Source organism: Vidua chalybeata, chromosome 12, assembly GCF_026979565.1.
Source record: "Vidua chalybeata isolate OUT-0048 chromosome 12, bVidCha1 merged haplotype, whole genome shotgun sequence".
NCBI classification, from domain to species: Eukaryota; Metazoa; Chordata; class Aves; order Passeriformes; family Viduidae; genus Vidua; species Vidua chalybeata.
In genome coordinates, this window is record NC_071541.1 from 13491741 (window position 1) to 13509926 (window position 18186).

At 36.9% G+C, this 18186-nt stretch overlaps 1 protein-coding gene across 1 annotated transcript in view; it reads right to left on the reverse strand.

The window, feature by feature from the left end:
* Positions 1–18186, reverse strand: part of CACNA2D3 (calcium voltage-gated channel auxiliary subunit alpha2delta 3) — a 389950-nt gene that overhangs the window by 25983 nt on the left and 345781 nt on the right. The window contains exons 28-32 of the mRNA XM_053954145.1: positions 15795–15856; positions 14906–14950; positions 11578–11640; positions 8959–9029; positions 448–523 (exon numbers count right to left, since the gene is read on the reverse strand). Coding sequence (XP_053810120.1) covers positions 448–523; positions 8959–9029; positions 11578–11640; positions 14906–14950; positions 15795–15856 — 317 coding nt within the window. The remainder of the gene's footprint in view (positions 1–447; positions 524–8958; positions 9030–11577; positions 11641–14905; positions 14951–15794; positions 15857–18186) is intronic.

An 18186-nucleotide genomic window follows, 5' to 3' on the forward strand; every position in this document is an offset into this window, starting at 1 on the left:
GCTTAAATACTAGGAAAAAGAAATTGTTAAAATCACTGACTAACATGCCTTGTCAATGAACCATTCCCTTTGTATATAAAAAAAATCTCAAATTTTAATTTGAATTACATGTTTACGTACAGAAAAGGCATATGTGATTCCAGTCCCCCAGACAAAACACAATCTATTGCCAAATTTACAAATTCCTAAGAAGGCAAATTCATACAGTGCAAAGAACTTTCTGACAGAACCTCAGAAATGGTGGCCCAGCATTAAAATGATTTAACTCGAAAAACCAGAACACTTTGCGTTAGTTTATAATGAAGCACCCTTTGTATGCTCTGGATAAAAACGAGAGCTGCAAGCATTCCAAATCAATATAACAGTCTTACAACGGCCATGAGATATTTGCAGCAATTTTCTTTGATGATGGCATGGAAAGATGCTCATGAGACGTGCTGTACTTACGTCCAGTAAGCTATGGGCACTGTCGCTACTCTCTTTGTTTGTCCTACACATGGCCTGGTAGTCATAAAGTGTAATTCTACAGGGAAGAACAGAAAACTGCTTGACTAAAAGAAGAAAACACAGAGGAATAAAAATGATGATATGGAACATTCTGCTCACAAAGTGGACAGGAAAATAAAAATTGTAACAGCTCGGGGGAAAAGAGGGAATGGGATTGTTAAAATACAGGTTACATGAAAGAGTGTAAGAAATGCTGTGAAAACTGTAAGGATTTTAGCAGACTACAGAACAAAGCAAAAGCATAACTGGGAGGAACCAGGGAAGATACGCAGAGAGTGAACACACAATGGCATAAACAGTGTGGGGAGGAGGAGAATACACATCCAACACAATGCTTAAACAATTGGTTCTGGACTAAGATCAGCACATTTAGCCCCAGAAAATGAAAGAGCCTATGCATTTGAGAGGCTTCTCACAACAGACCACTCAAACTTCAGTAAAGCAGAAACCCTCTTCTACAGTCCCAGCATATCAGTGCACAACTGTTTTGAACATGGCATTGCTTCTGAAGGAGACAGAGGTGGAATTTCAGTGCATTGACAGTACAGATATTTGAAGCAGGATGGGTTTACCGTTGCTTCTTTTCATGAAGGCAAAATATTCCAGGTACCTGCTGTAATCAATTTATGCTAGAAGCCTCCTCAGATGCATAGTAAACATGGAAATTTACTTATGCTTGCAATCTTACTCATCATTGAAACACTTCAGAGATCTAAATGTAAAATCCAGAACTCAGAGCTAGTACATGGAATTATTGTGATTATTTCTCTAAATCTGTCTGTCCATAGAACAATCAATTAACTTTTTCCATCCACATAAACAAAACACTTAAAATCTGTAGCAGATGTAAAGAATCTTTAACTGATAATTTGCAACAGTGTAAATATAGAGAACTCACTATTGTTATTTGAAACATTTCCATTTGACTTTTGCATCATCAGAGGTAGAAGGTAACACAACTGGACAGAGATGGTTAATAGAGGTATGAGATGGGACTAAAATGTTTTGCAATGTGTGCCTTGCTCCTAAGTGAAGAGGAAAGAAGAGCACACAAATTCAGCTACACAAAGGATGTCCCAGAAGCTGCCAAAACCAGGTCATGAAATGCATTCAGTATCACCATGAGGTATCCTGCACTGCATGCCATGAAACCTTGCAAGCTGTACCAATAAAATGTTGTATTCCTTTGTGGTAGAGAGTATATTTTATTTTTCTGATCTAATTTCGTGACAGCAATCACTAAATGCTTCTTTATTATGTCTACATTTTCTTTCTGGCTTACAGACACAATCTCTAATATATTGGGTGTCGCAGCTTCAACTAAACATTTAGCACATGGTCATCCTGCTTACATTATTGTTTTTCTCTTATGCTGAGAATAGAAATGCCTAGGAAGCCATTGTTTTGTGGACTGGCAGAGAGAGGCACATGGGAGACAAACGCATAACTAGAGACCTAAACATGGTGTGAGTCGAACACTGACCATCCTTGGCAGAATCCCGCCCACAGCCAGATCCGCGCACCCAGATCTGCCAAGACAAACAGAGCAGTACACGGTGTAAGCTGTGCTGCCTCTGTGGCATGCAGAAATACACCACTTCCCCTAGCTTTTCCCTTCCTTCTTTTTCATCCTTTAACCATGGTCAGGATCCAGCCCCTGGAAAGGAATTTCTAGAGCTCAGCCTTTCCAGCCTTATCAACTCTTTTATTCCTTGGGATCCAAGCACGGTGGTGTTGTGTGTGCGCTTGGACCACCCAGTGATGGAGGCAAGAGATAAATGCATAGAGAAGGGCAGTTTAGAGGTATTAATGTGCTCTGTGCAGAGCATCAAGAAATTCCATATGGATGAAAGAGTCCCATCTTGCTTCATTTAATATCTAGCCTTGGAAGCAGAATACATTGTTTTGTCTGTATTCATTGTAACTGTTTTTTCAATATATTTATTAAGCTTGGTGACTGTTCCACGTTTGAAAGTGTAATCAATGTCTCAACTTTCAGTTTCACACAGCAGAACTTCATGGTCAATCAGTGGACTTCATTATTCTGCTAAGCAATGTTAATCAACTACTATTATAATACTATTATATATATACTAGTATATATAAATGCACTGTTATACTATTCTATACTATAAATAGAATATATATACTACTATAATGTCATGTGAAAGATCTATTATCATTTGAACTTAATTTTTGATATTGATAAAAGCCTTCCCCCTTCAGTATTTGAACTTGGATTACATTTCTTATGTAATTATTGCATTATGATAGAGTCAATAGTTTCTTTAAATGCTCAAAGATAAAAATGTATTAAAAGACTGAAATATGTACTCCCACAAATAATCAGAAATGTGATTAATAATGCACCCCAACATACTAGGTTATATTTTTTGTAGATTGTCTTATATTATTGTAGGGGGTATTCAGCAATCTAAGATTGCACTATGATTAAGGGAAAGAAAACCAATTAATAAATGTACTTAAAACGCTCTTCATTTAACAGGGAAAAAAAAGAATATATTTTAGAGTGATGGCAGAAGAGTTTTAATGAACAACCTCAAAATTATGTGAAACACTGCAGAACTTGGAAAGACTTGATATCATCTGTGGATGATATTGGCTTTAGTTAGATGAGTTTAGTTTGAGTAAATATATTTGAATTTTCCAGTGTGAAGCTTCTGGTTCAGGAAAAATGAGAAATCAGCTAATGTGTCCAGGGTTAAAAAAAGGAAAAACAAAAAAAACCCCAAAGGAGCAAATGCTTAGAAAGGTACATAGTTTCCTGACAAAAGTCTGGAATGAGTTTTGCATTTAAAACAATGCATTGCTGTCTCAGTAACTTTCAAAGTGGGCTGTTCAACACCTAGCTCAAAGTTTCTAAAGATGATTCAAACAATTATAGCACAGGATGTGCAAAATATATCAGTGAAAGCATTACTGCAAAACGTTCTTAAGAGACCCAGAAACAAATAAGAATTTTGTAGCACACTTCAAAGATCAGTGCATGAAGCTGATAACCACGCTGAAATCTGAACACCGCCACATACTGAACCTGTTCCTGATTCTCTGTCGCTATGGATGGTATATGGGCTCCAATGCATTCACAATTTCAAATCCAGTTGTTTTGGTTTTATTATAAATGTGATAGGAAAGTAAAAGCCTTCTAGCCCTAGTCCTTATGAAAGGTATTGGAGCATTTGCAGTCAAAGTAGTTGCCTAAGATGCTGTAGTGTTCCTGTGCTCAGGTGTCATTTCCAGGGTGTTGTTTTACTGCTAAAGACTTTCTGAGATTTTAGAAAATAGACTTTCTTCTCACTCCGAAAGACTTAACCCAGTGTTGCAGAAGAAAGGCTTCCAGATCACCCTTTCTGAAGTGACTGTGTTTCAGCTTTAACTGTTTGCAGCTGACCATGTTGTGTCCAACTGATCATAGTGAGGGAGCACAACTTCCTAAGCCCATCTGTATGCCCAAATCCATGCTCTGTATCACAGCACCTCCCAGAGGAGCTCTGCTCTTGCTACAGAGGACATTGCTGAGACTTTCTGACCCCACCACACTGTCAACTTCCACATCTGAAGTCCACAGAGCAATTTTGTTCAGCATCAGCTACTTAGCACAACCAAAACATGCATCATCAGTTTATGTAAATTCAGCAGCCAAACACATCTTAGTGAAAACCCTTTTATTTTCAATTTCCTGATACAGTAAATTCCACTCTCCTACTTTGCAATGTACTTACAATTGAGCATTGAATCTGGTTCAAGAAAATTAAACTTCCAAGATCTACCAGCAGCACAGGATATATTGGCAGATGTACCCTCTATTGCTTTCAGCCTGGTTTTCATCACACCCATGGATTTCTACTTGGTAGTATAAAATACCACCAATGATAACTGTAGCAGCTGAAAGGTCTTCAATGCATACAAATTTCAAATGTTTTGTCAGCAGTTCAAGATTTGGTGGGTTTCAAATAATGTGTAGGAATAATAAGCTTTTTACCATGGAAGTAAACATCCAGTCTATAGGAAAAGAAAAAATGCTTTAAAGAGCTGAACAAAGGAAGCCAATAATACAGAAGTCCTAATTATTGACCCTATTCTTTATTCAGCAGTCTGTGGAAAAATCAGTGGTGGTTACAGCTCGCTTTGGTGGAAAGATGTTCACAACTCAGACATAACTCAGTGCAGCCTGTCTGGCATTCTCACAAGGAAGGGGAAGAGGGACAGTGCTGAATGGTGTGAAGAGAAAACCAGTTTCTAAGTCTAGAGAGGCTCCTGTGGGGAGACAGCAGGACGCTGTAGGAAACCCCAGACTATTGCTGCTCTGGCTCTCACACCTGCACTGACATTATTAGTGTCCAGAAGCTGCCAGGGTAATAAGTTTCACCAAAATCAGTGGAAAGAATAAAACTAAATTACAGCATTTTGACAAAAAAAACTTCTCATCACGTATCTTTGCTTTTGTTGCTCAGCTATCCCCAATTGCCAAGGTTCTCCAGGAATAACATGTACAAAAACTACAACTCAGCCTGTATTTACAGAATATGAAATGAGAACTCATTTATGTAAGAAATATGCCTGTGTTTCTCCTTAAGTGTATAAACTGATTCTGTATATGAATACACTGCATTAAAAGTAATATTTACAGAGACATAAAGTCGAACAATGCCTAAAACTCAGATTAAAGACATTAATTTTAAATATCACAAGAATAAAACATGAGCAGAAAATATACCCCACAGCAATGTGGGAGTTTTCAGTGTGCAGGTACCAGATGCACATTCAATAACTGCTGAAATAAAAAGTAAACCTTGTTGGTAATGACAATACGTCCTATGCCAAGTCCAACAACTGCAATTTGGAGTGTTCCTTCTGTCTACCTCTGATCTCCTCCAAAGCATATATGTACAATTTGCCCAATTAATAGGCAGCTAAATCCATGATTCTAAAAATCCACATGAAAATAAACACAAATTTTAAATGTGTCAATTTAGCACAAAAAAAGCCCCAAATACATTTAAGACTATCTTAATAAAATGCTTAAATATTAAATACTGGCCAAAATACAAAAAATATCCTTTATTTGGAGGCTGTGCTGCCTCAGTGAAAACTGTGTCCTGTTGTTAAGCAACTAGTTACTGCTCTCATGATTTGGCTTTAAGAATTTACTAAACTACTTTCTAGGAGAAGAACAAAGCTCAGAATTTCTTTTGTACTCATAACCAGGGGCAAAAAACACTTGCTAGGTTTTGATTCTAAAGCAAATCAAGACAGATAGATGAAAGTCTGCCTCTTGGTGCATGTGGAGAGCACAGGTGAAGGATCTGCAGACAAGAAAAATTGAGAAACAAGAGAAGCTCTCAGAGCAACAAGAACTTGATATACTGAGCCTTAGCTCCTGGGAAAGCTGCATTTCAGGGGTGTGCCACTTCAGTCATACATCCTGACAACCTGATCAAACAGCAATATTGACAAATATCAAAATTACAAAATTACTAAATGCCAAATACCAACGCATAGACTTTTCTATGTAAGAGGATGCCTGGTGGAAAGAGAACTGTAAGAGGAAATGATGCTGCTTCCATATTTTTCATATAGAATTGCTTAGTTTTCCTCCTATTGGAAAGGGTGAAAGTGCTTGGAAGTCAAGAGATGTTTCATTTTCTCTTAGAGATTTATTATGCTTATTTCTTTAGGGATCTCATTGCTTTGATAGCCCTTAATTTTCCTGATGTTAGTGTTGGTATTTTAGATTTTCATGGCTTGAGCTGTTAAATTTTTTTTCACTGTTTTTATATGAACAAAGTACTGAGAAAACCATAAAGAAACTTTTCTAAGTTACGTGAAGCAGATACTTTTCCATAAGCACATCCTAATTTATTTAATAATACATTTAAATCATATTTAAATTATTTAACTGTGTGCAATACTTAAGGTATAAGATAAACATAATTTTGCTAAATGAAATCATAGAGCATGTCACGTTGCTGTGCAGGCACTGATATAGTTTTTCTCCCTAATTATAAACCCCATAAACTAAGAAAATATACATACATACATATGCACACATTATTCAAAAGAAGTACTGAGTTTAAAGAAATTGAGGAGGGAAGGAGGTATTTAAGTTCACTTTAAAAAATAAACAGCGAACATAAAAATTGAATTTCATCCTGCTGCAGGTTGAAAAGAAATATAGTCAGCAGCAAACAGCCCCCTTTTGTTTAGCACTTCCATCTCAATCCCACAAAGCACTTCTGTATCACTCCAAATTCGCAGTAGTTGGGAGAACAGACAAAGAGTTATTTCATTCCTTTTGTGGGTGCAGAGCCTGGAAGCTGGCAGGAGCCGTGAGGTGGGAGCACACACTGGCACTGCCACTCGGATCACTGCACCGAAGGAAGAGGGGACTGCCAGCCCCACGACTGCTGGAGCTGTCAGCAAACCCTTCTGCAGGGCACATCAGGCTCCACAGAACCTTCTAAACTCACCCAGAAGGGAGCACAACCAGCTCAAGCAGGGAAGGGTTATAAAATTCACCTGCTGGACTGTACATGCCATGTCAGAACAAATTGCAGGGAAGGATGGCTCTGGGTATTATCAGAATGAAACGCAATGACAGAGCTCACTCTCTGCTTTGCCCCCATGGTAAGAGCAGCAATGACAATATAGTTGTGCAATTCCCACTTTGTGCTCTCAAGGAAATGGTACTGCTGACAGATCTTGCCACTGCACTGAGCATTCTTTTTCTTCTCTTCTTATTTCATATAAATTAATGTTGGAAAAGCAAAACACAATCTCCACGCAGACAAATTAATAATCTTAAAACTATTTTGAGTGCATCTGACTATTTTTCATGAGAAGCACGGAAGATTTCTTCTTCATATTGTTGGAATAATTTATTTAAAGACCTCATCTAACACAGCTCAAAGACAATTTGTTGGATTTCCCATACAGCAGCTGCTTTCTGCTGTAGGGGAACTTGCTCACTTGCAATGACTCCACTTTGATTCTGTCCCCTCTTTAACTGATTTGCAATGGTCAGTTTATAATGGCTGAATAATTGACTCATTGTGTTTACATTTTCCTTAGTATGCAGCTCAGTTACACTGACCTTATGCCCTCATTATCTCTAATAATGAAGTCCAAGACCAGCAAAATCCTAACCAATGGTCCAGTCCAAAGATCCACCCATTGCATTTGAAAAGGAACTCTCAAGCTATGCCTCTCTTCTCAATGGTGGTACCCACCACTGTCAATCACTGAGTAGATGTTCTGTTTGAAATGTTTTGTTGGGCAGGACTAAACAAACTGGGACAAGTTAAAACATTATCCCTTTGTTTTGACTGTATTTTTACCTTTGCATTAAATAAAATGCTTCATCTCTTGTACAAATAGATCCTTTCATTGCCAAATCCAGTCTATAAACAGGTATTATTTCACTTCCTTCTACAGCATATGTTAAAAATGTAGTGTTAAATGCAAAAAAGTTGCCACCCTCAGAAAATTAGCATTGGGGATGATTGCATGAATGCTAGATGCTCACACTTCAGGTCAGTCATTTACTGGGAGTGGTACTCAGCAGCCATGCACTGAAAGCTTCTGCCTTTAGGGGAGCTGATTTACCAAGCAAGCCCACAAACCAGAGAGATTCAGAGAGGCTCTGTACACACCCTCACAGGTAGTAACTAAACTCAGAGATGGATGGCAGCAGTGATATGTCTTTTTATTCATACTAGAAATGCACAGGAAAATAAAAAGGAAAAGTAGAAATGCAGTTTTCTTGTGCTGAAGAGGACAAAGGGGTACAGAACAGCTCTTAGACCATTTGAGAGTCATGAAGATTCCAGTGGTGAGTTACAGGTTAAAGGGAAATTTTATTCATAATTACCCAGAGTGCATAATTTATTTCAAAGGACAACACATACAATCACTGTTAGTTTTTAATGTCATCATGATAGTGAGGCCAGGTCAATAGTCACAACCACGTTCAAAGGTAAGTTAGCATGTGGATGGAGATGGATTACTGGGAGAACACATTTTCCCTTCAATAGCAGGAAATTTTGCACTCTCTAGCTCGAGCAATCTCCAATTTTTTACAGGTCAAAATGATAATGTGGCATAAATGTTTTGCTTTAGAGCTGTTTAAAACTGCTCAGTAGTGGATATGGCCCAATCCCTTTTCCACCTGAGCCCAGTGGGAAGAGGAAAGGGACACAGTTTTAGCATTGTAGTCAAATAAACCATTCTTTAATAAGAAACTCCCTGTAGGCTGACCCCAATACTCTTAATATTTGATGTGTATGGAATCAAATTACACTCAAATTGTACAGAAAAGATAACAGAGGTATAGATGAGAATCCAGCCGCACCACCAGTCTTGGCTTTCTTTTACATGACTTTGAATTTTTTTGTTAGAACATTTTTTAAGAGATAAAATGTTAATTCTTACCTCTTGAAAGAGCCCATTGTTAGTAATTTGTTCATCACAGCCCCTTCAACCTCCCCAAAAAAGTAACCAGTCTGTAAGGGGAAAATGCAAGGAATTACCAAAAGCCAAGATAAATGCAAAACAACACAGGATGCAATTTAAACTGGCATATTCTAGGATCTGACAAGAGTGGCTTTGACAGCTACATAGACAGGTTTTCAGGACTGCTGCTACATAAAATCTGAAGAGGACTTCCCAGTAAGGGCAAGTTGTTGGGATTATATTATTACCCCTGAGCAGATGTGAGAGCTTAAACAATATATTGAGGTAAATTATATAACATCCAATAGCAAAAATAAAAGCTTTCCAAACCTAAAGCTTGTAAAGAAAACAAACAAATCTGATCACAAACTCTTGTGATTAAAATGTTACTCAAAAAAGATATAAACAGGTTGTGAGAGGATTTCATAAACAGTCATTAAAAAACATTGTTTATAATTCCTGTATGACCTGTTTAAGGAGCTGGAACAGTACATTTCATCAATCCTATAAATTTTACCTCCATTCAGAGTCATTTCATACTTAAAACCACTCAGCTTGATGAATTACTCATTTTGTCCCTATTCAGTACTTGTGGACTAATAAAAATAAATCTCTGTTGAGAAAACAAACATTGCTGTTATAAATTTGGTCAGTAAGATGGAAGTGACTCCGTCATCTGCAGCCATTCATGTGACAGTGGAAAATCTTGCAAGTACAGCACTTTTCTACCTTGGGAAGACCTGTTTTATTTTAGAGCCTCAGCTCCCAGGAGGACTGGATATTTCTCTTCATTGTTTAAAGGGAGAAATCCCACAATTTATGAGGGGGAAAGGGCACTACACTCTCAGATTGCATGGATTCCATAGGTTTTGTATGAACTAAACCCCAATTCCATTACAAGGAACTTAGCTGACCTCAAGTATGCACCTGGGAGTTCGCAGGCAGAGAAGTTACAGCCCTAGCTAAAAAAAGGCATTTCTCCACCTAAAAGGCAAGTATTGCCTTTTTTTTTTCCTTTCCTTTCCTCAGGGGAACCCTGGAACATTTTCCAAAACATATGGGTATGTAAAGTCTCCTAGAAACACAAGGAACATGACTAAAAATACCAGCTTCAATAGCCCTGGCTGACTGATGAAGAAAGATTACCCTAACGATTGGAGAGGCAGGCAACGTCAAGAAACTCCAAACCATAAATGCCTCATATAACCTTAGATAGAAATAAACCTGATTTGTCAAGTCCTGCACCAGTCTTATGAAGACATTTCAGTGACAGTTCTCTCCACAAAAGCTCCCTTTGTAAATGCCAACCCTCCCCCAAGCAGTTACACTCAGGTTATAATTTTTTTTAATACATCAGGATTTAGTTGCAATTCAGAAGAATTACTCTGCCTCAAAAACTGATTCTCGGAGCAGTTCAGGTCATGTTTGGAAAGCTGATAGAAAAACGGTGCTGAAGCAACCCCAGATAGGTCAGGGATTGATAAGGCATCATCCCACTTCTCTACCCCTCCTCTATCCACAACAGCCCGTATACACACTATATATCTAAAACAGATGTACACTAACGTAATCTTATGATAAATTTACATAAACATAGAGACTTCTCTGCTGTCCTTCTTAGACTTGGATACATTTAACAAATAAAACAGGTCAGAACACATTTCCAGCCTACTGCTGGTGCAACAGTTGTCCAAACTGTTCGCAGGAATACATAATGGCTTTTATCAGGTGGTTACCAAAAGAAACATCTCTTCCTAATCATTAGTGGCCACAGCCAGCTATGAGCTGGCCAATCACTGACACAAGTCACAGCTGTGCATCTGTAAATAGCAACAACAACTAATGGGAGAATAGACAAACAGGTTCTCAGTGTCTCAAGATCCTTCCATAATGAGTGCATTTCTTAGGTCATGCTCATCATGACAAATTTAATTCAGCTGAGGGCTTAATAGGAGTGTGGCTATTCCTATTCACAATCCCAACACATTTAAAAAATGCAACTTCAGACAATTCTGGCATGACTGGGGCACCATCCCAGCAGTTTTCAGGCAAAAGTTAATGAGAATGGTGATGGTTCCTTCATAAGGATTGCAGGATTGAGCAAGACATTCTATGATTCTGTAATAATCATATTTCTTGTCCTCTTCATTGTGATGCTGAGTGCTTAGTTTTAATCCTTCAATGACTGTAATCCCCTTCAGAAAACAAACTCCTTAGCCAACAGCTCTGTAAAATCTCATTATCTTAATTTGAATGCAAAAGCTCTATGTCCTCCCCCTCTCCCTTCCCAACTTTTCCATGTGACAAAAATGGCACAGGGATATTTTTTTCTCTTGGAGTAAAAGCCTCTTACAGAAGACAGACACTTCTGCAGTGAGAAAGGTCTTTAAAGACAACATTTTTGAGTTTAAGAACAGACCCTGCTCCAATGGGAGAAAGAAACTGGGATCATGTGAGAAAAAAGATTATATTCTTTGTAGAAGGAATTTTTTTTATGTTACAAATTCCTTACCATTTTCAGATGGTGGCCTATTTTAAAAAAAGTAATTTTAGATGAATATGTTACATGAGACGACTCAACAAAAATCTTACACTTACCTGTTGATAGTCTTCAGACACTAAAATAAATCCATTGTTATCTATTAGGTAACAGTTGATTGTCTGAAAAATAATAAAATACTGTTTTAATTTTTGATTTTAGGACACAGCAATAAGTTAATTGTATACATTGCTTCTAAGTCAATTCTAAATTGGTAAAACCTTTAGGTTGTTGTAAGGTTTTACATAAAATCAAAATTAATGTAGTCTTGGTTATGGGATATTATCCAATTTAATTTGTATGCTTTTTTCATGCAAAGGTAAACAAAGATGTGTACAGATTGGGAGGATATAAGATAATTACAAACAATCATAAAACCTAAAATTTCGTGGTTTTATAATCCCTCTTTAAATGTTCTCCCTATAGCAAAGTTTGCAAAGGCACAGAACTTCAGTGCTCCTGATGGCTTCTCCTGTATTTGTGCAATGTCATTACCCTAACGATGTATTAATGAAAACACAGTGTCAGCCTGCAGAACCAACAGGGGACCAGGTAATATTTTTTAATTTGTTCATGGGGGGATGGGACCAGAAACTTCTGTAAAAGAGGCCCCACAGGTCTCCTAAAGCTTTTCAAATTGTATTTTTAATTGGGAACTGGGTTTAGAGGTAGGGCTGTTAGCTTTCTGTAGGTCAGACGTCTGAACTGCAGAAAACAAGGTAAAGCCAAATCAGAGCTTCCCTCCACACACACATGCACCATTTTAACCTCACAGAATTACTTGCTACAGGCAAAGTTTTAATTACTGCACTTCAGAGTTTAAACATAAGGTTCAACTCAAACCCTGAAACCTTGATATAAGTCAGTTTCTCCTCAGGATTGCCAAATAACTATCTCAGTGTTAAATCTTTATTGTATTTCTATTGTTGGTCTAAATCAGCAACATTTTTATCCTTTCTTATTGAATTTTCTATGACATTTTTATAAAAGGAAAAAAAAATAAGCACAATGGCTTTCAATACAGGAATCCTCCTGGCTTTGTTTTTAATTCAAAACCTTTCCTGTTGCTAATGGGCTGTACTGAAATATGACAAAATATGCTTTCTGCTACACTCTGCACATCCAGCAAGACTGCTGTGCTGTTTTAGGGAGGAAAGCAGCCCCATGCAGTAGTAGCTGTGCAGGATGTGAAAATGCAGTCTGATATTTCCAGAGATGCTCAGATATTCTCATTTTGGCCACATATTAGTACTGTCCTGTGGGGCCAAAGAGGAGAAATTTGCAGAAATGCTATCTTGAAGTGGAGTTTTTAAAAAAAAACCTGAAGCTGAAATCAGGCAAAAGTTGAGAATGAACATCATTCCCTAAGGCAAATGCAGGATATTCATTCTAAAAGGAGAACCCAAGCCCACTGACAGAAAACCTGTCAGAAAGGAAGTTGAAATAACTCATTTTCAACCTTTGATCTCCTAGAAAGCCCAAAGCTGGCAAATGCAATGTGAAAAGCTGATGGTGCTGGCAAGGAACTGAGCAGAGCTGATGCACTCAGAAGAGGCAGCTCCTCAACCCCAACGGTGTGTGAAGGATGGAATTTCAGCAGCAGGCTCAAACTGCACAACACTGCCCTCCCCAAAGTCAACCTGAAACCTCCCACTCACTGCACGAGGAGAGGAGCTAAGTCAACACAGAGATCTTTGGAGGATACATATTTGCAGTCCTCATGCATGAAAGATTAATCTAAAGATACCGCTATAGAAACAATATTTCTTCATAGTATAGAAAATAAATAAGAGAAGTTATGCTGGACAAGAAAAAGAGTAGGCTCAATTTCATAGCTTATGGCTTATGTGCTGTTGGGGAAAGACTGGCTCAATTCAAGAATTAGTGGCCATGTCTCAAATCTCCAAGATTTAGTTATTCACTGGCACAGTTCAGAACTTTAAAAGATACGAATTTTCTAGCACTGTTATTGGAAACAGGCATAATGAAATAAATGAAATCTATATATTTTTTGTGGAATGTGAAGATAAGAGGGTTTCTATTTCAATTCACTTTAGAAATATTACCTAGGAAAAAAATATTCATTCAGAACTGTTCATTCACCACTTGCCAGCAAGATAAATAACGCTCAGTATTATTACTGTGTTAAAGAAACAGCTTGTAATTTAGCTTTAGCATGGACAAAGGGCAGCAGAATGCATTTACTCATTACTACGAAATCTCAAACAGATTTCTGAGACAAGTTTTATGCATGGGATAATAGCATTTGCATAGACTACAGCTGTATGAAAGAGCTCTAATTCACAATGTTTCACAGGTATTGGAAGTGAACTATGCTCAGGTTTGCCCAAAGGTTCAAGTTCAGTGAATTTCAGATTTCAAGGGAATGTTCCATAGTTGGAGAGTCCCTGAGCTTGTAAAACTGTAGGCATGAAGTCCAGAATAAACACAGCAAGAATGTTAACTGAGGTCTGAGAACACATCTGAACTACAGTAACTTTGATCCAGTTCAAGTCCTCTATGTATTTTTCACAGCTCCAGTATACAATAACAGTAATGGAAAGTAACATGGGTTAAGAAACCAAAAATGAAAAAGAAAACAGAACATTCAAATAAAATGTGAGGCATCAGGCAAACAAGAATAAATGAGCAAATTCAAAGCCCTCAAGAAAAAAAATTAATTAATGGGTTGTCTCTATTTTAGGATCAAAGATATCATACTTGTCTATTGATTCTCTTTATTTTAATTATACGTACAATTAACATATCATTAATAATAGTCATTAATATTTATTGATTATTGTGCCAGTCAATTTGCATTAATGTCTTCATGTTTACTTTTAAGTGCTTTAATTTATACTGTAAATATTCAGCTGATATTTTCTTGTCATTGAGAGAAGTTGTGAGAGTCAACAGACTCACCAGAGGAGCTGTGATATTTTTTTGAGTCCTATCAACAGTGTGATTTGTCATTAAGAAAAAGTCTGGAATCTGTAAATCAGCAATGTCCATACTATTACTAAATTTCTACATGTGGTTGTATGGCTCCTGCTGGCGTCCAGCTGAAGACTTGAAACTGCTAAAGGCTTTTTTTTTATTAACAATAAAGTGGTAAACAAATGCCTTAGCACTGCTTCAAATATTTTCCCAAACTGGATTCACAAAGCAAAAATTATTGCAGCACATGTTTGAGGTACTGGAGTCAACCTTGTAATTCAGTGGGTACCTGTAACAAGCATAAAAGAAGTTTCACTATCCTAATAGTGTAATATTTACAAGGTGACAAAGACCGCAATGTACAATGAGAGGTTCAAATTAAATTCATCAACTGTATCTTCTACTGCAGTAGGGGTATACAATGGAAAAAAAAATCTGTTAAATACTTACTTCATCATCACAACTTATAGCACATCTGCCATCGAGAGATGCACACTAAAGATGATATAAAAAAAAATAAAGTATTTTCAATTTGCTCTTTGATGATTACAAAATAAAAGTTTATATAAATTCATATGAGCAAAATTTTAAAGGAGTTGATATTGATTACATCTTTATCGAAATTAATTCTAAAAATTACTAGCAAACTTTTGAATTGTTCAGTGAGTTCTGTTCCTCTCTGCAGAGAAAGGGTTCCTTCACACTGTAACAATTTCAGCTGCTTGAAACACCACAATCTCCTCCATACTATAAATATTTGAGGCCATTCATAGATGAGAGAAGATTTTCCAGAAGGGTTTGTTTTCTGTATCAGCACAGGTCCAATTGATTCTTAAACCACAGATGGCATCTCCTAATCCTCAGAAAGTACCTGATTATCCTTTTCAGTGAGTACAAATTACATCCCTGAATGGTTTAGGTAAAGTTTATTGAGCACTGTGAGTGCCAACCATGATTCAGTAATGTAGTTTTGTTAATTAACCAGTGTGATCTTAGTGTTAGAGAGAAAACCTAAGTGAGAAGTTATGATTCTGCTCTCACTAGAAACAAATTCCACATTTTTGTTTACACTTTCTCTAAGGGAGAAAAACCACGTGCCAACAAAGTAACTCCTTATTTATTGGAGCCTAAAATTAATAAACCTACAAATTGCTTCCAAAAATCAAGCAACTGTTCTTCATCACTGAATTTTCCTTTTCTGTATCCAAATATAAAATCAGAACAAGTCTTCAAATACATTGTTTCTTTACAATAGTTTGCTTCTGACAAGATCATCACTTCCACAGTTAAGAAATTGTTGTGGATTCAATGAGAAAAATAACTTCAATTTAAAATATACCTGTCTGCTTGCAGTCCAAAATTTCCGCTGGAAAAATTCAAGTTTCATCTGGATACCTACAGCTGGGAAAGACAAAAATAAATAAATAAACCCAGCATGCTTAATTCCTTCAAAATGATTCTTTAAAATTAGTTAGGAAGAAAAGGTTTCATAATGAAAAGAGAAAGTTAAGCCCTAAAATTAAATTGAGGAGACCACACAGTCATATTTTAAACTATTTAAACAGAAAGATGCTTGTATAATGTGAAGAATACACATGGCAAACAAAAAAAATCATTTAAATTGCATGTTTCTATAATTAACATCAAAGAACCACAGTTGAACATATTTATGTTCACACCAACTTCATTTATATTTCATTGGTACCAATATAACATCTGTAGGGAACCCACACAACGTGTTTTCTACTGAAACCCATGAAGATTTGTTGAAACAGCATGAAAATATTGGTTAACACCTCAAGTGATGATTTGTTTTGAAACCATTTAATCCATAAATTATCAGTGGAACATAAGAAGCATTAAAAATTTATTTGAAAAAATGGAAGTTAAGAATATTACGTGTAATTCTATAAGTACTGACAAATATTACTGGGTATCAAATTTTTTAAAAAATCATATTAATGATAATGGATTGTAATTTTTAAAAATCATTATTCAAGATACTACTGGTTTAAATTATGTGTTTCTCATAATCTCAGGTGGGATTATGTTTTGCCAAGTATCAGTGAACATTTCTTCCAGCCTGGTCTGATGTTCCTATCACTGTTTCTATTGGAGAGCAATATAAAGCACTGAGGTTTGCAGAAGCTCCAAAAGCAGTTGATTCTTCTGGTTTCACTTGCCTAATCTGAGAGAATTGAAAAAAGCTTTAAAAGTCTGAAGATCTAGCTCCTAGAAAATTGATTTCTTTTTTTTTTAAAGCCTCAAAAAAAAAGTTATTTTGGAAAATTGAATGAAATTTCATTTATTCATTCCTCCTCTAGGGTCTACAGCAGGAATCGTTTAAAAACATATTTACATTTAGATTATTGGTATTGCTTTTGCAAATGCACATACACTGATGTCATGCACATATTTGATTTTGTGTTAGCAGGTAGGGAAAAGTATGTGAAATGAAATCTGTAATGGACTGATACAATGGGATGTGAAATTACATAAGGAATTTTCTTATGAGAGCAGGTTATAAATATTTTTCTGCTATCTGTAACTCACTGATGGTTTTGCTTCAGAGAGTAAGTAGAGAAATCCAGTTCTCCTTTTGAATAAACACCAGAGGAGACTCTCCAGCTACATTTTATTATCTAGGAATTAATGTTATGGTCCATGAGAAGATGCTCTTTGACAGCCAAGCAGCTCATTTGCTTCATCTATTGCTTGCCTTTGGGTTAATTCCTAGCACATCCTACTTGCTCTTTCTGAAATGCAGGCAAAACACACACACACACACTTTCAGGAACTTTCCCCAGGACAATCACATCACTTCTGGATGCTGTGTCAGCATGGGAAGGGTCAATCTCGTGTGCTTGTAGCAGGCAGAGCTGTGTGCACTGTACTTAGATGTTGCTCATTCAAGGTCCTGATAAGCTCAGCCCTTTGGAGTTCACACTGTCAGAGATACCAGTGCCCAGAAAACTGCTGCTCTTGAAAAATGTTAGTCAAAGTTAATGGGAATGTAATAAATATTGATTAAGGAGGTTAAACTCTTGTTCTCCCCTAATCAAATTATATGTATATACAAATTTGAGCAGGATTTTGGACTAGATGAGCTCAGGAGATCCCTCCCACTCTAAATTATCTTATGATTCTGATTTAAGAGTAAAAGTTTTGTAGAAAATTGATAACTGTACAGCTCAGAACCTTCCTTGCAAAGAGAGTCATCATGCACAGAAGTTTTCTGTGTCCTGTACAAAACCTACCACACAACAGAATCTGAAACAGTAACACGAGAACTACAGCAAAGCTCATCTGTAAAAGATCCCATGTGTGTGTTTCACTGAGTCACAGTGGAATGCTGCAGCATAACAACAATTGGAATGCTGGGATTAATTTCTGTGAAATGCAGAGCATCCCTCTCCATGAGGATGAGAAGGGGCAGTTGCAGGTTTGGTTTCATAGAAGCAACTCAAAGATTTTGATGCTTTCTTGGACAGATAGTGAGAAATATTTGGGTTGCTCCCACTTGAGCAGATTTCACAATTTCAGCAGTAGGGTAGCTTGTGCAGAAACTAAAGGTATAGGCATTATCAATTTAGCTACTGCCTGCCTTTAAAAAAGAAATCAGTTTATTACTCTACCTAACTTCAGAAAGAGTTGTATCACTAATCTCTGAGGTACAACGCCATTAAAGAGGGTAAAACAGAAACCATCCACTCTGGTGAAGGTAATATAAC